The 26,539-nt window shown below is 35.2% G+C and overlaps 1 protein-coding gene across 1 annotated transcript; it reads left to right on the top strand.

Moving 5' to 3' along the window:
- Positions 1–17,401: 17,401 nt before the first annotated feature.
- slc10a7 (solute carrier family 10 member 7) lies at positions 17,402–24,539 on the top strand. The gene is made up of 12 exons (XM_052541486.1): positions 17,402–17,597; positions 18,354–18,436; positions 18,521–18,657; positions 19,072–19,147; positions 20,712–20,750; positions 20,850–20,885; positions 21,027–21,110; positions 21,781–21,946; positions 22,425–22,476; positions 22,698–22,771; positions 22,851–22,996; positions 24,074–24,539. Exons 1-12 carry the CDS (start codon positions 17,498–17,500, stop codon positions 24,089–24,091), a joined length of 1,011 nt encoding a protein of 336 aa, XP_052397446.1. The 5' UTR covers positions 17,402–17,497; the 3' UTR covers positions 24,092–24,539.
- The last annotated feature ends 2,000 nt before the right edge of the window (positions 24,540–26,539 follow it).

Here is a 26,539-nt window from a genome sequence, read left to right as displayed (position 1 = left end):
TGCAAAGAAGTTTGTATTATTTTTCTATTTTTACCCAAAATGCGATGATGTGACCTTTATGGAGCAGGATCTAACCCTAACACTCGTGTACTGTAATGTTTGTTTCACAAGTGAGACGCAGGAAGTCCCTTATATCTACAAATGCATCAGATTTCACTACAGCTGAATAACATGCAGACAGAGACGCTTTGACTGATGAAACTCGGAAGACAATAAAAACACAGTTACAATACAACACTAACTGACATAGCATCACTATAAAGATTATTAAAAATAATATTTTCTGTCTCACTGTGATTAGAAGCAACACAAAACCACAGAAGCGAACGGTTTCAGACACGACTGATGTTAATGTAGTGATATTGATATTAGTCATCATGTTTGGGGTGGTGTTAGCGCAGTGGATAAGACACATGCCTTTGGTGTGAGAGACCCGGGTTCGAATCCACTGTGAGACACCAATGTGTCCCTGAGCAAGACACTTAACCCCTAGTTGCTCCAGAGGTGTGCGACCTCTGACATATATAATAGTAAAAATAATGTGGGGTATGTGTAAGGTTCGGCATCATTTAAACTTTTATGATTCCGATTCTTGTTGATTCCTAATTTTGATTCCAGTAAGGTTAAAAAAGAATAATAATACATAATACAAAAATCTTAGATATCATCTTAACAAGTCAAAATATATTTTGAAAGCTCAATGGGTGTTGGGTTGTCCACAGAGATGGCTGCACACCTGGCTTTCTTTTGGGCAGGATAGAATGGGTGGATTGTGGTTACTCTTGTCCTCGTTCAATTTCAAATACTCCCACAGAGATTGTCTTCACTACCAGAACTGAATCATGACTTTCACTCATGGGTGATTCATATTCAAGCGCAACTGTGAACTGTATGGCCAAGTGTTCAAAAAATAATAATATTGAGAATCGAAAGCCAATCCACCGAACGAATATTCAAATAATCTACAATTCTGGTCCTGCCCTACATTAAATATTACAGAATAAGGATATGTTTTAATTATGAATCAATCATTATACATGATCTGCGCTGAGGAAGCTAAGAACTGATGCTGGAAAACTATCTTCAAGCTAATAAAATGTGTGCAAACTCCTTTTTTTTTTCTTCCTTATAGCTGAATTGATAAAGTGATAATTGTTATGTGCTTTACTGGGCATTTGATACTGTTGTGATATTTGTTGTATTTTAGGAGACAAAACCATAATAAATTATTTTTTTTCTGTACCAAACAGTCGTTTTTTGTGTTGCTGAGCTGAAGTTGGAGGCAACTGCTGGAGATAATGTCACTATATCCTTCAGAACTGCTGAACTGGAAGGAGCCGATAAAGTGAGGATAATTTTTACAAGAGACGATCAGAAAAAGTTGATTGCGCACTACTTCTGTTTCCATCACGGAGACTGTCATGTCGAGGAAAGAGCAGGAGTCTCACTGAGAATTGAAGAAGGGGTCTTTACTCTTCTTAATGTCAGCTCTGAAAGCTCAGGTCTCTATGAAGCACAAGTGTTCAACGGAAAAGATGTTCCTAAGAAGACTGTTACTCTTGTCGTCAGTAAGTGTCTTACTGTAATGTGTCTGTTTGTCGGTCAAGATCCAGAATCAGGATTGAGAAACAATGATAAAAAATGAAGTTGATGTTCTTCCTACTTGAGCCGTAATGACTTGTTCAGACCTGCTCTGCTTTTACGATCTGTCACTCTAAACTACTCAAATCCAGACGCCTCTGTCCACGCGCAGTATTCAGAACAAGCAACAGAAAAAGATGAACAGTTCAACCAATCTTAGCGTTTTTGTTGCTGTTTGTTTGTTTTACTTTGAAATAATTTCTGTCTTTTATTTCTCCTAGTAGCCTATAGTTTATCGTTTCAGACTGAACTCAATCAGATTTCTTTTTTTTTTTCATTTTTAGTTTAGTAACTTTAACTTCTGCTTTAAAAATATATTTTCTGCTTTTAGATTGCAATGATACAATGTAATATGATTTGAACCCTTTTTTGCACATAATATATGTCTACATACATTCACTTTATTTGTTTAATCCAAATACATAATAACAAGATATATAGGCTGCTAAATACCACAAATCAGCCCAAAAATACAGAGATATGAGTTTTTGCTCCAATTGCCCAGGCCTATACAGAAGTGTCCTGGAGTTATAATGATAGTGTTCTGGGTTTTTTTTTTTTTTTTTTAATAGCATAAAAAAAACTAAATGGCAAAAATGAACTAAACCGTATAAAACAGTAAAAAGTAAAACTGTAAACGGTTTACCCCCACTTCACGCTGATGGCACTGAACAGTATTTCCAAGGTTGGCAGGTCTGCTTGCGGCATTGCAAAGCTTTTTATCTGCGGTCTACAAAATGAATATTAATATAAAATACAGTGTTGTGAATGTTGTGAAGACAAATGGTTTGTGCAAAATCCTCAGTTGAAAAGAATTGAGTGATAACATGTCTGTGATCTTCATGTAAAGACTGTTTGATCCAGTAATGTTTTAAGCTGCTTAGTGAAGGTCTGCTGATTTATGGTTTATAATCCTCTAAATATTTATCTTGTTGTATCTCACAGAACCACAAATATCCTCCAGTAGATCACCTCCACAAACCTCCACCTCACAACCTCCACAAACCTCCACCTCACAACCTCCACAAACCTCCATCTCTGAACGCAGAAGGATATATGCATTGATCGCTCTAGTTCTGTTCTTGGGGGTCTTGGGAGTTTTAGGAGTTTGTTTCTTCTATAAAAACATGAGGGTAATTATTAATTACATTCCTTCTTACATTGATGAATGAGTTGTCTAATGTTTTAATGATCGGGGGCATATAAGCCCAAAATCACAAGGCTAAGAGTTGCTCCTGATGCAGAAAAATGAGGGGCTTTTAACTGAGAGTAAAGTCAAAGATCTTCATTTCTATAGACAGGGTTAGTTTTGTTAGATGTGTTCAGTTCTGAAGTATTTCTCTATAACTGAACATGACTCTGATCAGATCAGCTGAAACAAATCTGAACAGTTTGGGTCAAAGAGCAAATCCCTGTTCAGCTCAACATTTAGATTTTCATTTGATCAGAACTGAAACGTTTAGCTTTAATTCACCTTTTGTGAAAAGTTGAAAATCAAGAAATATATTCAGTGTTTGGAGAAAGTGGATGAAAGTTAATCCAAGTTTATCATAAAAAGCTTCTCACTGATCTGTGAATTTCCTCAGGTCTTTTCATAAAGGATATTTGTCATGTTAGGCTTCACTAAAGTCAGTTTTCTGTTCTTTTCTTTACAGACTGCGCATCTGCAAAAAACGAACGGGAAAGAAATTGTAGTGACCGTGTAGCAGAAGAGACTGAAGCTCGTGACTTGATTTTGAGTGTCTTTAACACAAGCGATGTTTCACTTCCTCCTGAACTGAACCAGAAAACTAGAAAACCACATTTAGTTTTTTGATCTTGGAGAATAGACAAGTCAAAAAATTAGACTTTGTTTCATATCAGAAGTAAGAAAGAACCTGGCAACCCTTGCTTGAACTTTATAAATTACTGTCTGTTTTGTTTATTATTAGTGTTTTATTTCCTTAAATTAGATGCATGTCTGTTCTGAAAGCTCCTGACACCGAGATGAATTCCTTGTGTGTGTAAACACTTACCAATGAAGCTCTTTCTGATTCTGAGAGTGAGAATGAAGCCTTCGAGGACAAACTATCAGATGCACTTATTTATTCTGCATCAGAAGATCCCATAATATTATCAGGGTATGATTTAGTTTCTGGTCAGATTGCTGAAACTGATGCAGACTGTAGCTTTAGATTCACAAGTGCTTTCTAGTTTTGTGTGCAATATAAATCAAATGGCATATAAAAATTATACTATTTATTCACTCAAAAGTAAAAAGATTTATCTGTATTCCCTTGTGCACATATTTATTTTTATAAATGTATTGTCATTTTTCAGTATCTTGTCAATGTGGATTTGTCAAAGTCTATCTCTGCATTATAATGTTGTCTTTGTGTGCCACATCTTTCTTACAACTTTAACTGGTGTTTTTTCATCTGTTTTGTTAAATAATAATAAACTAATTTAACTCTGCCATATTATCATAAATATTTCATGAAAATAACTTTCATAGATTCATCTCACGTTATAATCATTAATAGATAGTTATAATTTATAATAATTTAAATGTACTTAAATATTTTTAGAATTAAAAAAATAGTCATAAATACCTCTAATTTAGTGCAGCTTTAAAGAATTAAAAAACAACTTGTGACACTGAACCTGAACTGAGTGTGAAGAACAGTGCTCAAACATTACATTAAACAGTATTTTGAATGTGTTAGACCTGTTTCCTGTTTGATAATGAGAATATCACTATAATGTTGAAATACTTCACGATCATGAACCTGTTACTCATTCTAAGATCACTCTCAACAAAACTGAGTAATTGTGAATTCATATATTAGTGATAAGCATCTTAAAGAGATAACGTACAAAATGTGTCATATCTTTGTGTTAACATATTTTAGTAGCCTTTTTGTTTTGTATCTTTCATGCATCGATCATCATCATATTATGCAAACAGAAACTAACAATGTGACACTGCACATATTTAACGGAGACCCTTTATTTTTCCATATAAAACACGAGTCAGTAACATTTTTAGAGCTTTATAAATGAAAACCATCTTTAAGGTCACTATTGTGGGATTAAACTGGTTAAGGCTGTTCGTCTACTGTATACCCCGAACCTTAAAAACAGAAAACCAAACGCTAGATCAAATGTTTTAACGCGGAACAACAAAACCGCTGAAACGCATAAGAACTGCTCGACTTGAAGGAAATAATTTTACCATATGAGAGTGTTGAATCTGTGGCTACTTTAGTATACGCAATACATATTTACATCTATAATAGCAGTTAGATTAGCACAAATATGACGTAGATAAAGACTGTACATTGCCAATCGCATGCTTAAGAAATAGTATACAATATGGAATAAAGCTAACATCGGCAGTCTAAACGAAGTAGGCTAAATATTATTTTCTTCTTCTGAGTATCAGTTTGGTTAGTTATGAAACAGTCCCCATAACACATACAGGACTGTCTGATAATAGAAAAGGTCTCATATTCCTAACTAACAGCAGATTCAGCAGCGCGAATTGTCATAGGAGGTGGCATAGGAGCTCAAGGAAGGCACAAAAAACCAACTGCGCGTGCGCGTGTGTGCCTTATATTGGGATATCCCTCACGAGCGCCGATTATCTCCGCCGTCACTTCGCGAGTCAAGTGTCCGGATTAGTTAGCGGAAAGTATAACACGGGCTTTATAGTTATCTGATGTTTCTTAATAATTTTAGAGACATTATTTTAAGGTCGAAAAACTAAATAGAGTTGTTTTATCGAGGGGGAGGATAAGAATCTTCACTTTTTCTGCGTCTTTTTGATCGTCTGTTCCTGAGACTCGGATGTTGATAAAGGCGTTAGATGTTAAGTGTTTTAAACTTATCTTGGAGATTTCGCAGTGCTGTACTGAAGATGGGAGTCGTTTTCCTCTTCGTCTTGATAATCTCAGGTGGGTAGAGTTGAGGTTAATAGAAGGATGGGTTTGTTTTTGGACCTGGATTTGCGTATTTGGGTTTATAGTTGGGACCGGTAATGTATCGCTATTTAGCGTGTGTGTGTGTGTGTTCTTGTTTTTGTATCATATCAGGACTCAACTCTGTATAATGACATGGGTATGACACCGGTATTACAAGGAGAGGGTGACTTATGAGGACATAACCCATGTCCCCATTTTTCAAAACACTTATAAATCATACAGAATGAGTTTTTTTGAGAAAGTAAAAATGCACAAAGTTTCCTGTGAGGGTTAGGTTTAGGGGTAGGGTTGGTGAAGGGCGATAAAATATACAGTTTCTACAGTATAAAAACCATTACGCCTATGGATGTCCCCACTTTTCACAAAAACAAACGTGTGTGTGTGTGTGTGTGTGTTCAGGCTGCGCTGCTGAGTCCACATAACAGTTATTACACACAAGCTGCTCTGCTCGAGTTCATGTTCAGTTTTGTCTTCAAAGTTAAGAGATATTGGGAACGCAGTCGTTCAACAGTTCTGGGGGACAGAAATACTTTGATAGAATTTGGAATGAAAAAAAAGTCAAAAAAGTTTGATGGAAAAAAACACCTCAAGCTAGTGTAAAAACTTTTTTTTTGTGAATTTAAGGGCGTTTTTATTCTAAATCCAGCGTCTTCATCTCTCGAGTCTGATGCGATGTTTCAAAATGTGAATAAAATCAGGGTGATCGAAACCTGTCTAGAGTTACCCTCCTTCCCTATTTTCGTCCTCCGTGTTCAGTTCTCTCTCTCTAATTCTCTTTTCTCTTAGCTACCTCTCTCTATCCCGGGGGGGGGGGGGGGGATGGGGGGGTAGAATAGATGATTTGCTGAGATCCTTTCACCCGTTCTCAAAGGGAAGTTTTGTGACTGCAATATATAGTCCATAAGACATTGAGCCATGAGATGTTCAGTTTGAAGTTTAATTCAGTTTTCTTTTTATTTCATTTATCTTGAGATGTTTTAAGATTAATTTTCAGCTCAGTGAAACACTTTAACGCCTTTTCAGTAAGTAACCTTTTCTGTAGAATTGTGCTTCAAATAAAGAACTTTGTTGACCAGATTGTTAGTTAATCAGTTAGGCTACAAGTCAATATTGCCTGTATGGACAGTGATTTAAAAAAATAAAATAAATGAAATTGTAAAAATGGAGTGTTAAATGCGATGTGGTCCAAAGTTAGGCACACACTATAGTGCAACCAGTGCAGGAAGTTGATAGAGCCCTGCTGTGTAGAAGCAGAAGCAGTCGCTATTGAAGGGGAATTTACAGTTACAACCCAAGGACCAGATATGTCACAATGAACCAGGAGTCAGAGATGAGTTTAATTAATAATAATAATTTTACTTGAAGAAAATAGTTTGCAATTTCATCAGCAGAAGTCAGCTTCAATACTCTCGATGGAGTTCCAAAACCTAGATAAACTCTCCAAAGACGTATATCTGATACGCTGGACACTGGCAGTTGATGGTTTGTCCTGGGACTGTCCGAGCTTCTCCCTGTACAGACAGATACTAACACACATACACAGAGAACTTATCTAAAATTCAAGGCTTTCTAGCACTGGCGAGTGTCTTATTACGGTTGGATACACAAACATCATATGTGGACATTAATCTTGAGGAAAAGAAATACAGGGTAGAACAGGATTCTTTAATATCTCATAAGCGCACATAAGGTTAAACATTTCACTCTTGCAATAACTTGATTAATAGTCAAATAAGAAATCATGTAATAATATAATTAATATCAGTATGAAGGATATGGCAAATCGGCATCCACTCCTTCAGTCTTCACTATCACAGACTCAAACGGCAAATATATTACCTCTGTGTTACTGATGGGGCTGTTGAAATACATTAGATAAAAACTTGAGAAACACTGTTCAAATCTAAACCATAATGTTTTCTTTCTGTCCCAAACAGTCTCTGTGTGTGATGCTGAGCTGAAGTTGGAGGCAACTGATGGAGAAAGTGTCACTATATCCTTCAAAACTGCTGAACTGGAGAGAGCCGATCAAGTGAGGATAACTTTTAAAGGAGAAAATGGTAAAAAGTTGGTTGCACGCTACTGTCGCTGTGCTGATTGTGGAGACTGTATTCCTGTGGGAACACCTGGAGTCTTACTGAGAATTGAAGAAGGAACCGCGTCCTTGATTCTTCTGGACGTCAGCTCCAGTAACTCAGGTCTCTATGAAGCACAAGTCTTCAACGGAAACAATGTGTCTGAGATACAAGCTACACTTGTTGTCAAAGGTATGTGATCAAGATCTACAGTATCTGTTTACCTGTATCAGGAGTATGAGAAGAATAATGTAAGGAATCAGATGTGACGTAATGTTTGATTCACAGAATGAACTCCTCAAGAGAAGAAACGGTTTCTTTCACAACTCTTTAGATGATTGGTGTAAAAACCTGAGTAAACCTGCAGATCCTTCACTGACATTGATTCAAAAAGAGTAAAAGCTTGTGATTAGTTTTGATTTGTCAGATGATAGCAGTGGATTGGTCAGTTAGGTCTGTCAGGATCGCTGTTTCTGGTTAGTTTGTCTACATGATGATGATAATAATGTAAGTGTGCACCATTTGTTGTGTGTGACAGAACCAGTATTGTCCTCCACCAAAGAGTCACCACAGACCTCCTCCCCAAAACCTCCTGACTCCTCTGGACACCTGTGGCTGTGGCTGTGTGCTTTACTGATTCTTCCAGTGTTGACTGTGATCGGTTTCCTCTTGTTTAAGAAACTCAGGAAGGCAAGTATTGCTTATGTTTATTCTCTTACGGATGGAAATGATCTGGGACTGCATTCATCAAAAATGACGAGGCTAAAAGTTGCTCCTAATGTGGAAATGTTGTTCTTAATTCTAGGACTCATATATTTTATTTTTAAGAGTGATTCCCCCAGTATAAAAAAAAAAAAAAAGTCTAAGACAAAGTACATTTTTCAAATTCTAAAGAATTTCTGTGGCTAGTAGAAATTAATTTGCCGTTTATTCATAAATCAGTGTTTGATTATGATGTTCATGTTTGGAGAAAGATGATGAAAGTTAATCCAAGTTTATTGTAAAACTCAAACCAGGAGCAGAATGATCGTCTGTTTATAAACCAGTTTAAGAATAATGTGGTACATCTAATGATAATTAATAAATTATTTGCTTGTTTTGTTGTTTCAAATAATGTTAAAATAGTCTGGTTTAAATGTTTAAGCATGAAATGTATACTTTTATATTCTTCTTTAGTACCTTTTTATATTTGATTTCATTTGCATCTTGTAATTGATTTGTGTGTTGACTGTCAGGAACATGAAGCATTACCTGATGCTGAAGAAGCCAGAGAAACCTCCTGATGTCTCCAGGTATGAAGCTCCTCACTGATCTGTGGATTTCCTCGGGTCTTTTTATGTTTCACTTGACTTTTTCATAAAGGATATTTGTCAGGTTGGGTGTCACTGAAGTCAGTTTACTGTTTATTTCTTTACAGCACAGCATCTACAAAAAATAGGTGTAAAACAAATGGCAGTGACTGTGTAGCAGTGTCCTTCAAGACTTGAAGAGAAGAGACTGAAGATCATCAATCATGACTGGAGAGCCAGAGTCGACCGATCTTCAGCGGTTTCTAAACTAAGATAAATGCTTTTATTTACCAAAGCCTGTTACTGTCCGTTACTTACTAAACATCATCCAGACCCTTCAGCATTAATCAGACTCTCGGTCTAAATCTGATTCTTGTGCGTTTGTCTTATTGGAGTCCAGTCGTATTTAGTAAAACACACACACACACACATCTAGAATCAGTTTACTCTCGACAACTCATCATCACTGACACAGAAACCAACGCAGATATTGCAGAAAATAAGATATGACACGCAGCACTCTCTGTCTTTGACCTGTTGACCCCCCAAAACAAGAACGGCTTTTCCCCGCTCCATATCCCACCTGAACAACACCGAACACAGCTCAGTCTATCAGATGCACTTATTTATTCTTCATCAGAAGATCCCATAATATTATCAGGGTATGATTTAGTTTCTGGTCAGATTGCTGAAACTGATGCAGACTGTAGCTTTAGATTCACAAGTGCTTTCAGGTTTAGTGTGCAATATAAATCAGATCTCATATAAAAATTATAAAATATATCAGATGTTTTCAGTTAGAAGCCCTTGCTACTTGTACTATGTTTAAGCTAACTGAGACTTATTTTAGCACATCTTTATCATTGCTCTTTTGTTTTTGATTGCTTCTATTGTCCTCATTTTTAAGTTGCTTTGGGATAAAAACATCTGCTAAAAGTAAAAGTGAAAAGTAAGATTTCTCTGTACTCCTTTGTGCACATTTTTATTTTTATAAATGTATTGTCATTTTTTAGTATCTTGTCAATGTTGATTTCTTGTCAAAGTCTATCTCTAAATGATAAAGTTGTATTTGTGTGCCACATATCTTATAACTTTGGTCAACTGGTGTTTTCTGATTGGTTAAATAATGTAAAAGTAATAATAAAATAAACTGATTTCACTCTGCCATAGTATCATAAATGTTAAATAATCAACATTACTTTAAAAGTTTGTTTTGTTGTACAGTTGAAAGAGAGAGATAGATAGATATATATATTATTGTCATACCCGCAGCTTTCGAAGAATTCAAAAATAAAATAAGTGACACTCAGCTTAATGCATTTTTATGTTGGCATTTCTTTTGCACATAAAATATTATTCCTCACAGAAAATGACGTTTATTAAAAATTATAATTTAAACATAGAAAATGAATTAACCTGCCATCACCTTAGCAGTAACATCTCATTACCTTCAAATCACTGAATACTGAAGAACATTATTATTATCTATCGTCAGGTTACAGAAGACAAATATAAAAACACATGGTTTTATAATAGTTTAGAGACAGACAACAGCACAACCATTACACAAATTAATAATCGATAATTAATGTGAGGGGGAAAATCATTATATAATCATAATGCAACAACATGTTCAGTATTAGGATTTTACTATGAAGTTGTAATCAGGTAATGTTTATTGTAATAATCATGTTCTTATTAAGTGGTTTCTATTCATTAAACATGAGAAGAGAGCCCTCTGACATCACCAGAACACACGCAGACCGGATGTTACAACTACTTCTTACCAACAACTGTATATTGTACAACTGTAAATATTATTCAACTTTAACACATGAACTATTAACGAGAAAATTACCTGGGGAAAAAAAAAAACAATAGGCCATTGTCAAGAGTGGTAATATTGAAATGTATTGCACAGATGAGCCACTCACAGGAGGATCTGAAGAGATCACTCTGTGAAAATCTTCTAATAAAACATTCTAAGTAATCAAAAGCTTATTTGTAAATATATATATATATATATATATATATATATATATATATATATATATATATATATATATATATATATATATAATAAATGCAAGCATTCTTATTTAACTTTTGATTAGCATTATGCATTTTAAATTTTCCACTAGCATGGCAAATTTTACATGAATAAAAAAAAGTTTGAGTCTTTAAGTGATTTTACATGTTCCCATTTTATACACACTAAAAAACACACGTTTATGTATGTATGTATGTATATATATGTATGGACTTTGCATCCCTCCAAGCACAAGCTATCAAGCTTTTGGCTTCTTGAAAAACTTATTAACAACATATTCTTTAACCCACTAGACAATATATCTAATACACTGATCCATGTTTCTTCTGTTCACTTAAAGCTGCGGTAGGGAACTTTTGATGCTCTAGCGGTTAATACACATAACTGCTTGCGTCTTGCGGAAGAACATCGTAGCCGGAACTACTTCTCTCTGTTTATGTCTATGAAGAATCACAAAGGTACTGGGTTACTCCGCCGCGGTATCCCCGAAGCAATCTAAAATAGTCCGAATATAAACACTTATTATAGGTGCACCCTAGTGATTCAGGACAAGCCAAAAACAAAATGGATTCATGGTGTACTCACTTATTATATACATTTTTCTACATTTTGAACACAAACAAAGTTACGGACCGCAGCTCTGATTGGTTGTTTCTTACCGGGAGCGTGTCAATAATGAAGCAGTCCTGTGAAACGGTATTGTTGTTCTGTCCTCCTCAGGAGGATGACTCACTGACAACAGTAAAGGTCACTTCCTGAGAATGCTGATACAAATGCTGTTAAACCCATAGACAGTAAAAAAAACCACTTACTTCACATCCCTGTGAAAAACTGTTAGAGTGAAAATGTAGGACCCAGTGCCAGTTCTCCTAAATCCGCAAGTTAAGAGCTACTTTTAGCCTTACGAGGTTTCATGAATACAGCCCCTGTGGACGTATGAATAAAGCCTCTCAGAGTAAAATAAGTGTGTCAAAATTCTAATGATTACATCATTTTACTTTTATTCCTAAACTTAGGTCTCAGCTCCTATATTATTTAAGAGAGATTTTTTTTTTTTTTTTTTTTACTCACAAGGTAAGAAATTTAATAACCTCTTCCACTCAACAAATCGATGCTATCATTGCAGAAATATAGTAATTTATTTTTTATTTTTGGCTGGAATATTGGAAAAATGAATAAAATGCACCGGTGATTACACATGTGCTGACACAGTAAGCAGGGTGTTATATATTGTGGCACTAACCCCAGTAAAAACACAACAGTGGCCAAAAGCACTTGTAAGGCAGTTTCAGAAGAATGGTCTTCATACTGGAAGCAACATTCAACTCCTCCATATAGGTGAGCTGTTCCATTGCATTGCAACAACCTCTCATGAATAATGAAAAAGCTTGCAATGCTTTCACATCCTCTGGCTTGATCGCTGGCCAGGCAAATGCTTTGTCCATGTATGCTGTGGCAATCTTATGTTCATTACCAAAATGTTCTTTAAGCAGATCTTTTGCTCTTTTATAGCCCTCAGCTGAAGGCAAATGTTGACAGCTGTGGACTAAATCTTTTGGATACCCTCTGGTGTATTGCTCTAGAATATGCAGACAGTCACTCTAGTCATCTGTCTTTCTTTCCACTCCTTTCTCAAATGCCCTGATGAAAACTCCATATTGCAATGGATCACCATCATAAACAGGAATGTCTCTTGGTGGTAAAGTAGAAGAGAGATTTTGTTGAGTGAGAAGAGCTGTGATGTCACTTTGCCTTTGAATTATGTGATATATATCACCTTGATTATCATCAGCATATACAGGTTGTCGTGTTAGAGGAGTCATATCCTGAGCTCTAGCAGATGGTCCATCGGCTCTTTCCTTTGGTCGAACAACCGGTTGCTAGGAAGAAGATTCAGTTCCCATCCACACATTCGGTCTTTGTTGCTCTTGATTAGGTAAATAGGTCTTTGCATGTGGATTTAATTTGACTGACGTTTTCTTTTGAGCAGTTCCTTTTCTCAAATAAGAGTCCATCCCATCAGATACTCTTGAGCTGTTTCTTGATTCCATTGATTCAAGTACATACATTTTTGCATTGGTTGCTGCCAGTTCAGTCTCTAATTCCAATTGTTCTTTCTTCCTTTTCAGTTGTTCTTCCTGTGCCTCAAGGTCATGCCTTGTCTGCAGAGCAGCAACCCGTTCCATGAGAGCAGCCTTTTCTGCCTGAGCTTTAATGCGAGCAGAGGATGTCGAAGATGCACGTGTTGAAGAACTTGATTTGTGGTTTGATTTAGGTTTTGACACATTAGAAACACTGTCATCTGGTCCAATGTCATCTGTGTTTACGGTTTCAGCAATGGTGTGTTTTTTATGCCACCCAACCTCTGAAAACCACACATTTACATCTTGTATAAAACCATCAAAAGTTTCCTTTTTTTGGTTGAAACCAGTGATTTTGCTTTTCAAGTTCATTTTCAGGCAGTGGTAACTTCACCAATGACTCATGGTTTCTTTTGGCTTCATCACAGATGTCGATTAATTTAACCAAGTTAGATTGCACTTCATTTGCATTCTCCTTTGATTTCATGAGCTCTTTCATCAATTCCATTAACTTCCTAGCTTGTTTACATTTCAAGTTTCTTATTTTCTGACAGTTTTCAATGAACATTTCCAAACCTTTAGCAGCATGTTTAATAACCCTTTTTTTCTTTTTCAGAATCCAGTGCAACATCGCCATCTAGTGGCTGAACATCAGACATGACAATGGACATATTTGTTTCACTTTTAACGTGATCCAGTAAACCACATGGGAATTACAGAATGTTGCAGACAGCTGATATTGTGAGGACAGTATGTGCTTCAGTCAACGAAATCCATTAATGTAACTGTTTCTGGCTTATCCAATAAAGCTTAATGTTGCACATACCTCTCTGTACCTTGTCTTTCGGAGTTTCCAATCTCCGTCAATCAGCTTCGCACAGGTGGCGTCAATGTTCGGTTAATTGGGAATGACTATAGCTATAGCTTTGCCATCATGCACACAGGTAGGGGTGAAGTTTGATACGCAGACACACAAAGAATTTCCAGAGATTATTGCAGTTGAGGTTTGTGGTTTATTGTAATACGTTGTACAAACAGATGAACATACCTTTTGGTTTCTTATCTTGTTTTCAGTTGTTTGCGTGTAGGCCTATGCTGTTTGATCTGTAATCCGTGCTCTGTAGCTTTGTTTGTGGCTCTGTTGTCTGTGGTCTGGTGAGAACTGTTTGTGCTCCCCCTACCTGTGGCTATCACTTCCTGTCACCTATGCACCCTTATATACAACCATGTGCATCTAATCACTGTTACCTGGTGTCCAAAATACTGCTATAAATATATCCAAACAAAATAAAATATTATGCAAACATAAATGGCTCCAACATCATCACTATAGCTCTTTCTTGACTGAAGAAATTAGCAATGATGCAACCATCGTCTGTTTTTACTGTTTTTGTAAGTCTCTTATGTGAGTCTCTTATGCTCACTTGTTATTTTCCTTTTAAAATAGGCTAAGTGGTTTTGGTTTTAAAGAATAAAATTTATTGTTTTTATTTCTTGTTTAAAATGCTTCCCAAATGCATTCCTCAAGTCCAACTCCGTTGCTGCCGGTAAGTTGGTTATCACAGCATCTGCAAAAAGGAAAGCTTTTTTTTTTTTTTTTTTTTTTTGCTTGGATGCCTACTTAAAGACAAGTTAATTTCACGTTTGTACTTTATTCCCCGCATCAATCTACCATAGCCCACCATACAGATCATGCAAAAACACACAAGAGTCTATGGGATTGCAGCCAAAAATGCCCAACTTTACAGCAGAAAAATAATTTACAGCCTGGTTCAAAAAATTATTTTGGTCTATACAGCTGATTTTGCCCTTCATGAGAACTGTGAGGGAGTGATTAAAAAACAAATAACTCATTCATTTAAATTATATTAAGTCTTAAAGTGCTGCAAAATTAAGGGCGTGGCCACTAAAGTGACAAGGTGATTGCCACTGTTGTCACCGCAGTCGAGCTAGGTGGGCGTGGCTTCAGCAACCAGCTCCCGCCTTTTTGCCCATTTTCGATTCGGTGTTTGTAAACACGTACAAATGCTCAAACTTTTACTCTATTACATTTTACAGTTATTCCTCTGAACACATGCGTGCTGAACCGTGGCCTTGACACTGATCACTGTCAACAAAACCTACCTTAACTAAAGTGTCACGGTTTCTAAACATGATAACAAATAATATAGATAAATAATGAACACATATCAAAAAGGCAACACAGATACTTACAAGACCAAGTAGAAATGTCCTTTATTGTTTGCCTGCTGCTATCAACAAAACTCAAAACATAACTCTCTAACTGTCATGTCTCAGTAAGACTACTATTGCCATCTAGCGGTTGGGAATTGTAATGGGATTCTACTTGGTCTAAAAAAAGAATCTGCAAATAAAAACATTATAGAAGACTCTAGCCAAATAAATGAGGAAGTTTAACTCTTTTACTCTGACTTGTATAGCTCAAATTTCCACAAAGAGGACTGTGAATCCTTTTTTTACTCTGATTAAGAGCAATATTTAAAGGATTGGAGAGAATGACAAAAAAGGCAAAATACATTAGCAAAAAATTAAAAATGCCCTGAAAAAAAATTAAAAAATGGGAAGTCACCTGGAATTGATGGGTTGAACTCTGAATCTTTTTTTTTTTTTTTTTTTGAGAAGATATCAAATAATTGTTATTGAATGTATTTATCGAATGTATACAAGAAGGATGTCTTACTCCAACAATGAAAACTGGTATAATAACTCTACTCCCCAAAACGAAAAAGATATAACAAATTTAGACAATTGGAGGCCTATTACGTTACTCTGCGATTATAAATTATTAGCGTTAATTAATATATGCAGAGAGATTGAACACAGTAATGGATCTGAATGTCAGTACTAGGACTAATATTGCCATCTAGCGGTTGGGAATTGTAATGGCATTCTTTTGTTATTTTATATAATATCAATAACATAGTATAATGTGTATGAATTTAACATTTCAACAGCTTGTGTGATGCATGACATCATATTATCAAATGCACGTAAACTTTTAATTGAAACATTTAAATTAACATCATTTTTGGCATAATAAATAATGCTAATTTAAATGATGTTGTAAAATAATTTAATAAAATTTCAGATAATGCTAATTTAAATGTTTCAAAGGATTTTTTTTTTTAATTTATTTACTTGCATTTGATAAGAAGCTGCATGGGTGTTAGGGCTATAGCCAAGCTGAAAAGCCATTAAAGCTGCATTAAAACTGTGCGTGCAAGTATATGTTATACGAGTTACATTTAAGAACATGTCTCTGAAATGCATTGGTTTTCCAAACTGTCCCGCAGCAGCAGAACTTCCCTCATCTAACACACCAGAATCAGCTCCTCACTTCATCATAGGGACCAGATCTGAAGAGGGTCAGAAAAGGTGAAGAGTAAATTAATAACCAGCTCCACCCATCGTTAGTTATCTTACTTAGATCTTGCATCCCACCTTCATTTTTGGGATTTTCTCGTTTGTTGTAAATCCCCTGCTAAACACCTCCATGAAGATTATATGTGACATTTATGTGATGAAAAACATTCTCCTGTAGTGTATTGTTTATGCTGGGCTCTGGACGTTATATACCCCTAAATCCAGAGAAGGGAATTAACTTCTCAATTCAAATCGAGCATGCAGAACTCCAATGCAACATGTGGTATCAGTTTATTGGCACAACTTTGTTTCAGAATGAATATAATACACTGTGTTTAAACTGTATCCTAATTTTCATCTTTTCCTAAAAAGTATTTGTTTTTCATTTAATCATTAAATCGATTTAAAAATCATCAAAACGTCAGAAAACGCTGAACATGTTGTTAAATTATTGAAATATAAACGTGAAATCGCAAGGGGGGAAAATAGATCAAACAGTCTCTGACTAACAACAACAACAAAAAAGTTTCACTTTGTACTATAATGGTTTATTTTAAACCAAATAACGACTAAGAGCAAGTCAATGCAAAAAAATAATGTATGGGTGCTTTATGTATTTTATGAGTTATGCATTTCCATACGGTGTGCGCTCTGATATCAGTCATTACGGTGTGTTTAATATTCATAAGCCTTTGCTTATGAATATTAATTACAATTGTTGATGATTCTAAAGTGATTGATATTTAAACGCCTCAGTAGTTAATATTCATGAGCGTAGCATGGTTATATATGGAACCTCAAATCTCAGATGCTGTAAGCGAGTAGCTTCCTAACACAGGGGGCGGGGCCTTTAGCTGAACCGTATTAATATTCATGAAGCTCTACTAGTAGTAGTACGTTCGTGTTGTCACAAAGCGCGTGCGCGCTGACTCCGGTCGTTACGGTATCGCAGATGTGTCCGGAAGAGAGCAGCTCGACGGGTCGGTTTTGGATGCTTTGGTCGGTTTGAGGGGCGATGGGTCTGATCGCTCGCGCCCGTAAAGAATGGTTTATCATCGGTATAGTGCTCGTCATCACGTGCGCCAAGCTCGCGCCGTCCGTGGGAGTGAAAGGAGGTGAGAATCAGCGGATACATTTCTGGACAGCTAAAGTCTATAAAAACTTTAAAATCAGTCAATGCACAGGCAGTAAACATTATGGTCTGATTAACATTCGGAAATGTTCAGGATGTGCACGAATATGACAGAACAATGGAGTGATCAATGATTATTACATGTGCACTGATATAAAGTGTTAGTAGTTGTTATGCGAGATGGTGTGAGATGTCTCAATCTAAATGCATGTGTTCATGATAAGAGTTTAAACGTAGTCGGTGTTTAATCGCTGTGATTGGTGTGACAGGAGGTTGATGGGTGTTTTAACTGTAGCTGTCATTTTTGTGACACGTTGCAACACCCGGATCTGAATAATCCTGTTCGGAGAGACTCTAAAACCTTTTTTTTTTTTTAGAGTCAGTTTTTCCTTTTTATATATACGGGAAAACATTAAGTATTGTCTCATTGAAAAATAGTTTGATAGTTTAAAACGCCTTGAAGTTTGAAGGTTATTTAGTCATAACTAGATAGATTTATAAAACATTATTTTGAGGGTACCATGATGTAAATGTGTATAATATGATACTGAATAACTACTGTGTTTATATACTATCGTATTTATATTATATACCTATGAGAAATTGAAGAAAATCACACTTAACTGGCCAAATTGCAATGCTATTGCGCTAGTGCCATTATCTTAGTGTCCCACATTTTATGTTTGTAATACCTCATGCTATTATTTGGCCATGATTAATAAAGTATGTTTTCTTTAAGGTCCTCTTCGGCCGGAGATCACCATCACCTATATTGCAGTATCTGTTATTTTCTTTAACAGTGGCTTGTCTTTGAAAACAGAGGTATGATGGCGCCTGTTTGGTTTTTGATTTTATAGATTTTTAAAAGATAAATAAAAAAGGATGTCTGTTTTGCTCTGTTTTCAGGAACTTGCAAGTGCATTAATGCATGTAAAGTTGCATTTCTTCGTCCAGACATTCACGCTAGTATTTTTTCCCATCGCTGTTTGGCTCCTTCTCAAAGTTCTGGTCCTAACGGCGATCAACGAATGGCTTCTCAGAGGGTGAGTGCATGTATTTCAGTCATTTTCTTGTACACAGTCACCCTCTCTACGTGTTCGCCGCTCTGCTGAATGGAGTCTCTGTCGGTAGGTTTGCGCTGAGTGTAACTGGATCTCAGAGGTCTTCGGTGTTGGCGCTTTTGGTTATTTTCCTGCAAGAGAGTCATTGTGTTCACCTGCAACCTCCACACGTCCTTTCACAAGCAGAAAAAACTTTCATGTTTTTATAACATTTCAGATTTTGAGTCACTACAGCCACGACCATTAGCTGAAATATCCTGAAATAACTCAGGTTAATTATAGTAGAGCGTTGATTGCTCTTCACTGGAAATACAGTGGGAAACAGTGAAACAAATGCAATTTAAATGCAAAGTTATATATTATTATTTATAACTTTTCTCTCTCTCTCTTTCTCAGGTTGCAGACGGTTGCTTGTATGCCTCCTCCTGTTTCCTCTGCTGTCATCCTAACTAAAGCTGTAGGAGGAAATGAGGTAAATAATGATACATCATAAAACCTTTACAAGCAGACCTCATTATAAAATCATGATAATTTGTATAAACTATCGGAAAAAGAATAACTTTCCAGCAGAACAATAACACAATTTAGTGTATTGTATAATAAATAAAACATCCAGCACAACAACATTACAAACACATTAGTCTCAGTTTTACAATTACATTCCATCACAACAAACATGACTTTACAAACAATCACATTCTAATGCAGCAATCACATCTTTACAAACAATCACTTTCCAGTACAGCAATCAAAACTTTACAAACAATCACATTCCATTACAGAAACCACAACTTTACAGTCACATTCCATTACAGTCACATTCCAATACAGCAATCACAACTTTACAATCACATTCCATTACAGCAATCATATCTTTACAATCCCATTCCAATACAACAATCACAACTTTACAATCACACTTCATTACAGCAACCACAACTTTACAAACAATCACATTCCATTACAGCAATCACATCTTTACAATCACATTTCATTAAATCAATCACAACTTTACAAACACATTAATCTCAAAATTCCAATCAAATTCCATCACAACAATAACTTTACAAATAATCATTCCACCACAACTTTACAATCACATTCATCACAACAATCACAACTTTACAAACACATTCATCTCAATTTTACCATCATTATTCCATCACAGCTTTACAAACAATCACATTCCATCACAAGAGTCACAATTTTACAAACACATTCATAAAAAAAATCACAAAACACATTTCATGAAAACAATCACAACTTTACAAATATATTCCCCTTTATGGGTAACTACTTTACAAAAGCACTCAATCACAATTACCACAACTTTGCAAATGCATTTCATCACAATGATCATATGTTTACAAGTTTGCACCTACTGTAACATTACAAAACACTCAATCAGAACAATCAAAACTTTAAAAACACATCACAATTTTACAAACACAATTCACCACAACAGTTAAAACTTTACAAATACATTCCTCCATATGGTTAACGAAAACACTCGATCACAACTTTACAAATGCATTTCATCACAATGATCATACTTGCATGTTTCCACCTACTGCAACTTATAAAAAACACACTCCATCACAATAATCACAGCTTTACAAATACATTCCTCCATGTAAGTAACAACAAAAATTGATGTCATCAAAACTTTACAAACAGATCTCACTACAAAATCATGATAACTATTATTATCACACTTTGTTATAGAAATAATTACTTTACAACAGCACAATCACAACACTTGGTGTATAATAAGAAGTGAAACCCTAGAATTTACACAATCAACCCAGCTTTCTTCCATCACAACTTAAAAAAATTCTTAATCATAACAATCATAACTTTACAAATACATTCCACCGTAAGGATAACATGTTTCAAAAACACTCAATCACAACGATCACATCATTACATATGTATTTCAATCACACTTTGTTACACAAATCATAACTTTACAACCATTATAATATACAGTATATTTTTATGTATTCAATGTATATATGTATATAATTTTTTTTCAGGCTGCAGCCATTTTCAATTCTGCATTTGGGAGCTTTCTGGTAAGTCTGATAATACCGAGAGATAAAAAAGTGGGGGAAACAAAAAATCTAAGAAATTAAATCATAATGTGAGACCCATTTCTTCTGTCCGGTCTACAGGGGATTGTGTTCACTCCTCTTCTGCTGCTGGTGTTTGTGAGTATAATTCCTCTTTTATTTGTTATATGTCTCTTCATTGTGAATGTGCTGAACAATACGAACAGTTGTATGGGTGTGTATTTTTGTTCTGCAGTTGACTGTATAATTTTTCTCACTGTATTGTTTGTGTGTTTATAGCTGGGCTCCTCTTCTTCTGTCCCGTTTACATCCATTTTCTCGCAGCTGTTCATGACGGTGGTCGTCCCGCTCATAGTTGGACAGGTGAGTGTGTTAGTTGTTGGAGTAAATTAAAGCAATAAGCCCCAATAATCGTGCCTAAAACTCCCTTAGCTGTTATCAATTCACTGTAAACCACGGCTTCACAGGGGTTATTGCTTTTATAAAACGGTTAATCCATATACGTATATATAAAACAGAGCAAATAAAGTGTAACGATATTAATAAAAACAGTATTCTTCCACCAAACAATGAAATTCCTCATTATCAGGTGTGGTTCCAACAAAGTGGTTGCCGAGCAACACATAAATGTAAACAAAGGTGTGTGTTTGTAGAGTAATTTACAACAGCTTCGAACGTGGCTCAACCAATCAGAATCAAGGAGCGGAACTCTCCGTTTTATAATATGCTCTAAATGTGTTTTGATGTTCAAATTATTTCACACAACCTACCAAATGTCAACAGACAGTAGTAAAATCACTTCTAATCCTCAATTAAGATAAGATGATTTTGACTAATCTATGACACAGATTGACGGCTTCCCAGAAACAATAAATAAAGTGCAATAGGAAATCTAGAATTTGAGAAAAATCTATTCATGGATGAATAAAAATCTAAAAAAGGCATATAGTGCCTGTAAGGGGAAGGATTAGGAGTTTCTGTCTTGAAATGATTCAACAGCAGGAGTTAATATGAAGATGTTTTGTGCATGTAGGTGTGCAGGAGGTTCCTGAGGGAGTTTCTGGACCGCCGAAAGCCTCCGTTCGGGACGGTGAGCAGCGTCGTTCTGCTCATGATCATCTACACCACCTTCTGCGACACCTTCTCTAACACCAACATAGAGCTGGACCATCTGAGTCTGCTCATCGTCGTCTTCATCAGTGAGTGTGTTGTGTTCGGTGCAAGAGACATTTGACTGCATTTGCTGTAAGACTGTGAAGATATCTGTGACCCTGGAGCACAAAACCAGTCTTGAGTCTCTGGGGTATATTTGTAGCAATAGCTAAAAATACTTTGCATGGGTCAAAATGATCGATTTATGCCAGAAATCATTAGGATATTAAGTAAAGATCATGTTCTATGAAGATATTTTGTAAATTTCCTGTTGTAAATAAATCAAAACTTGATTTTTGATTAGTAATATGCATTGCTAAGAATTCATTTGCTGATTTTCTCCGTATTTAGATTTTTTTGCACCCTCAGAAATAGTTGCATTTCGGCCAAATATTTTCCGATCCTAACAAACCAGACATCAATGGAAAGATTATTTATTCAGCTAGTTTAAGACCCTCAATCTTTTATAACTGGTTTTATGCTTCTGGGTCATGTATCGCTAACATTAATTTTTTCCATTTTCAGTATTTTCCATTCAGTTGAGCTTCATGGCCCTGATATTTTTCTTGTCTACAAGGTGAGAAACATATGTTCGCAAAAACACGTTTGTTTTCTGTCATAGCGGGTCTTTCCTTGACATCTGCTAATTTAGACATTATTAGTTAGTTTTTAAGGTTTTCCTTTAATTTTGTCCATGTTTGATCCTCACAATGTTGACGAAGCCTGATCCAGTAACTCTTTGATGTGTGACACCACATAACGTGTTCATCTGTCTCAATGCATGTGTGATGTTTGCAGGAAATCCTCTGGTTTCACTGCGGCCGATTCGGTAGCCATCATGTTTTGTGCTACTCATAAATCCCTCACTTTAGGTAAAACACACGCATCTGTCTGGATAAAGCAAATATGAAGCATTGCTCAAAAACTCATGTTTGCTGTGTGTTTGTGTAGGTATTCCCATGCTGAAGATCGTGTTTGAAGGTTACGAGCATCTGTCTCTGATATCAGTGCCTCTGTTGATCTATCATCCCGCTCAGATCCTGCTGGGAAGCATCTTACTGCCCTCCATTAAAACATGGATGAGCGGCAGACAGAAGGTAGTGCACGCAGCGATTTGACCAAAACCAATGAAAGTGTATAGTAAAAGCATGTACGTGCTATGAAATATAAAGTTTGAAGTAGGATATAAAGATGCAAAGTTGTTTTTGTGAATGAAGTAAATTTTTTTTACTATATCTGAACTCAAGGCCTAAAGAAAATATGATGCATTGATATACATATAGGGAATTTTTATTAAATAGGTCTCTTACAGGAAATATTTTTCAGATTTAAATTCTATGCACAATTTTTTGCACTTTATTCTTTCACTGAGCTCAGTTTGGGTCAATGCATTTCATACAGTTTTCCTTTTCTCTAATTTAAATCACTAAAATGTTTTCGTCTGCTTGCCCCTAACATAATTACTAGAAGTTCACCTGAGATTTATAAATTAATATTTAACAACACATTTGCCTGTTTTTAGTTCTCTAATGTTTATTAATAGTCACATAACATACAGGTAAACTATTAAAACTGTTGAAAATGCATGTGTACATATTTTTATATTTATATATGATGCATATTATATATAAAAAATAATATAAATTATATATATGATTTACAAGTGTGTAAAATGTGTGTGTGTGTGTGTGTGTCTGTGTTCATATATACATAAATACACAGTACACACACAAACTTATTTTGGATGCAATTTCGATTTGATAGCATATATATATATATATATATATATATATATATATATATATATATATGTATATATGTGTGTTTGTATGTGTGTGTATATGTATATATGTGCATGTATATGTATGTAACATTTTAGTTTTACAGATTTAATCAATTAATTACAGTTTTTAATAAATGTATTCCTATTCTCTATTTTTATTATTTAAGAGAAATCCTCTTTTATCCTCTTTTTTTGTTGTTGTTGTTGGATCCTGATCATATTTTCAGCCTAAATGATGATAATTTTGTGAATTTACTAAAAAAATACATTAAGACAGTGTGAATGAGGTTGAAAGCGTCATATCTAGAATCAAAGAAATTGGTCAAATGGGCAAAAAAAGGGGCTCAAAGTTAATCTGGTTCTGTTTTAACTCTATATTTACTCCCTTCAGACTCTAACACCTGTATGAACTACACTGTCGACTGGAAGCTGTGAAACACTTGGCTGAGCCAGAATCAACGAGACCAAACCAGACGAGACAAACGCCGATCAGGTGGAGATCAAGTGCCTTAACACGACCCCGGGACCTCAGACGATTCCATGAGCTTTTTTAAACCCAGACATGAATGTATATTTTTATTTTTATATGAAGTGTAAAATCTTTTCTTACTTCAATGGCACTCAGACTTTGTCAGATGGATTTATTTTTGTTTTTTTTAGATGAACTCCACAGGCTTTGTTCATGTTGCTTCTGGGATTTTTACAGCGGTGAAAACTGATATGTGTGATTGCACTGCTAATATCAACGATGAGAGAGTTTTTGACTCGATGTTTGTTCATTTTGATGCAGTAAAAGGTCACCATTTGACGTGTTATGTTACTGAAGACAATAAAGATTGTCAGAAATTCTGTCTAAATGAGGTTTCGTGTGCAAACTCTTTCTTATCACGTGTTTAGTCATGCTGAAAAATGACAAAACAATTGTGACTTTGACCACAAACACAACACTTTTGAATAAAATATTTTTCATTAAATAGTTTTTTTAATTAAATACAGATTGAATATTTAGTTAAACCCTGATTTATCATGTTCAACATTTTCTGTTGTATCTTATTTGTGGTTTAATCTGAGCTTTCAAACTAGTATTCAGACTGAAACGTATCATCTGTAGTTATTAAACACAATCTAAGGCAAAAGCTTTCTGCTTTTTGTCGTCAAATCTAAGCAGGTTTAATACAGTGCTGTGTTTAGATTTACTTCCATTCGGTTGTTTTATTGCATGTGAAGAATACACATAACGGTTGAACAGTATTATGGTAAAGCTTAAAATGCGGTTTTACAGATTGTAGTATGAGCTTCATGATATCTTTTTCGGTTAGATTTCATGATTTAAAAAAAATATATATATTAAATGGCAGAAACGGGCTTCCATTTCCATTTGCTAGGATGTTCTGGGTGGTTACTAGGATGTTTTATGTTGTTAGCTTGTCCTAACCAGAAAGTTTGCAAGTGCGTGACTGTTTCGTCACCTAACGTCCAAATAATTTCAAAAATAATATATGCATTCGTGTATTCAAATTTGACATTTATTGCAATACTCTTACTATTTTTAAAGTTATATATAATATAACTATTACTAATTTATATATAATATAAATTCTATTCTAAAATCAGACAGTTACTTGCAGAAAGAAATATTATGTCCTTAAAACCAATAAAACAAGAAAATATTTTTTTTATATAAAAATGATTTTACTCAGTGTATAAACATAAGCAATTTATAAACAATGTTACATTACCAATCTAATTTTAGTTTCTAGAATTGTTGCAGTTATTGTTGTATTAGCTAAAATTTGTAAAAAATAAAAATAAAAAAAACACTGCCAAAAGTGTATATGTTTTGAATTTATATTATTGAATAACTATTAAATTGTATGAATAGATATGAATTATATTCATACGATGTCTTCAGGTGAACACTGACCACTCTCTGGTCCAGGATGTGCAGAAGCTGCTGATCCAGGAGCCACCACATCCTCCTCCAAACACACACACACACACACACACACACACACACACACACTTGTTTTTCTCCCATAATGTGGTCCACTGTTTTTTGCCAAATTGTGGGGTCCACCCTTTCTAGTGGATCTATGCACTTATAAAAAAAAAAATCAAGTAAGATAATGAATACTTCTTAATAACAAATGTCACTTCAAATGCTGCAGAATCCAAACAAAACTTGTGGGGTTCTGGTTTAAACATTTAGCACTTTGTGAGGTCCGCTTTCACAGATACACATACATTTCTAGTTTTTACTTTTATCTTAGCAGGGACAAAATTACTTTTAATATAATATGAAACATTTAGGGATGCACCGATATCGGTATCGGGCCGATACTGAGCTCCTGTACTCGCTAAATGCTCCGATACCAAACACTGAGATCACACAGCATGTGATAAGAGCCATATTCAGACAAAGAAACACTGAAAACAGAACAACAGACAGCAGAATGGAGTTATTAGAGATTAAAGTTGTCTACGTGGGATATTTAAACAATTAATAGAACAAAAAAATTCAGTATTAATGCCTGTATAACATTGTCAAGTCTCTCAAGTTCTGGTCAGATTTTATTACACTCTTCTAAACTGCAGAGAATAAACTGTTATTCGCTTGTTAAGTCTGACGTCACGTAGCAGTGCTTCCGTGTCCAAACGCTCTATCAGTTACCACGAGAAAACAACAAAAGGTGCGAATATAAACTCACAGTGTGATAGAATTGAAGGTATTCGAATGAATTTTGGTTTGACTGTACATATTTAATCAAGTTAACCAGCCAAATTTATATATACTCTTTTGGTTTCTGTACATAATATTTAAAAATTGTATTAATGCAATTAAAAAAATATATATCAT

Source organism: Carassius gibelio, chromosome A23 (assembly GCF_023724105.1).
Source record: "Carassius gibelio isolate Cgi1373 ecotype wild population from Czech Republic chromosome A23, carGib1.2-hapl.c, whole genome shotgun sequence".
Taxonomy (NCBI): domain Eukaryota; kingdom Metazoa; phylum Chordata; class Actinopteri; order Cypriniformes; family Cyprinidae; genus Carassius; species Carassius gibelio.
Note: the sequence above shows the minus strand (reverse complement) of the source record. Positions and strands in the feature narration are given on the sequence as shown.

Coding starts and splice junctions, on each gene's coding strand:
- slc10a7 (XM_052541486.1), top strand. CDS start 17,498: ATGGGTCTGATCGCTCGCGCCCGTAAAGAATGGTTTATCATCGGTATA. Junction 18,658..19,071: donor AACGAATGGCTTCTCAGAGG/GTGAGTGCATGT, acceptor TCTCTTTCTCAG/GTTGCAGACGGTTGCTTGTA. Junction 20,886..21,026: donor CTCTTCTGCTGCTGGTGTTT/GTGAGTATAATT, acceptor GTGTGTTTATAG/CTGGGCTCCTCTTCTTCTGT.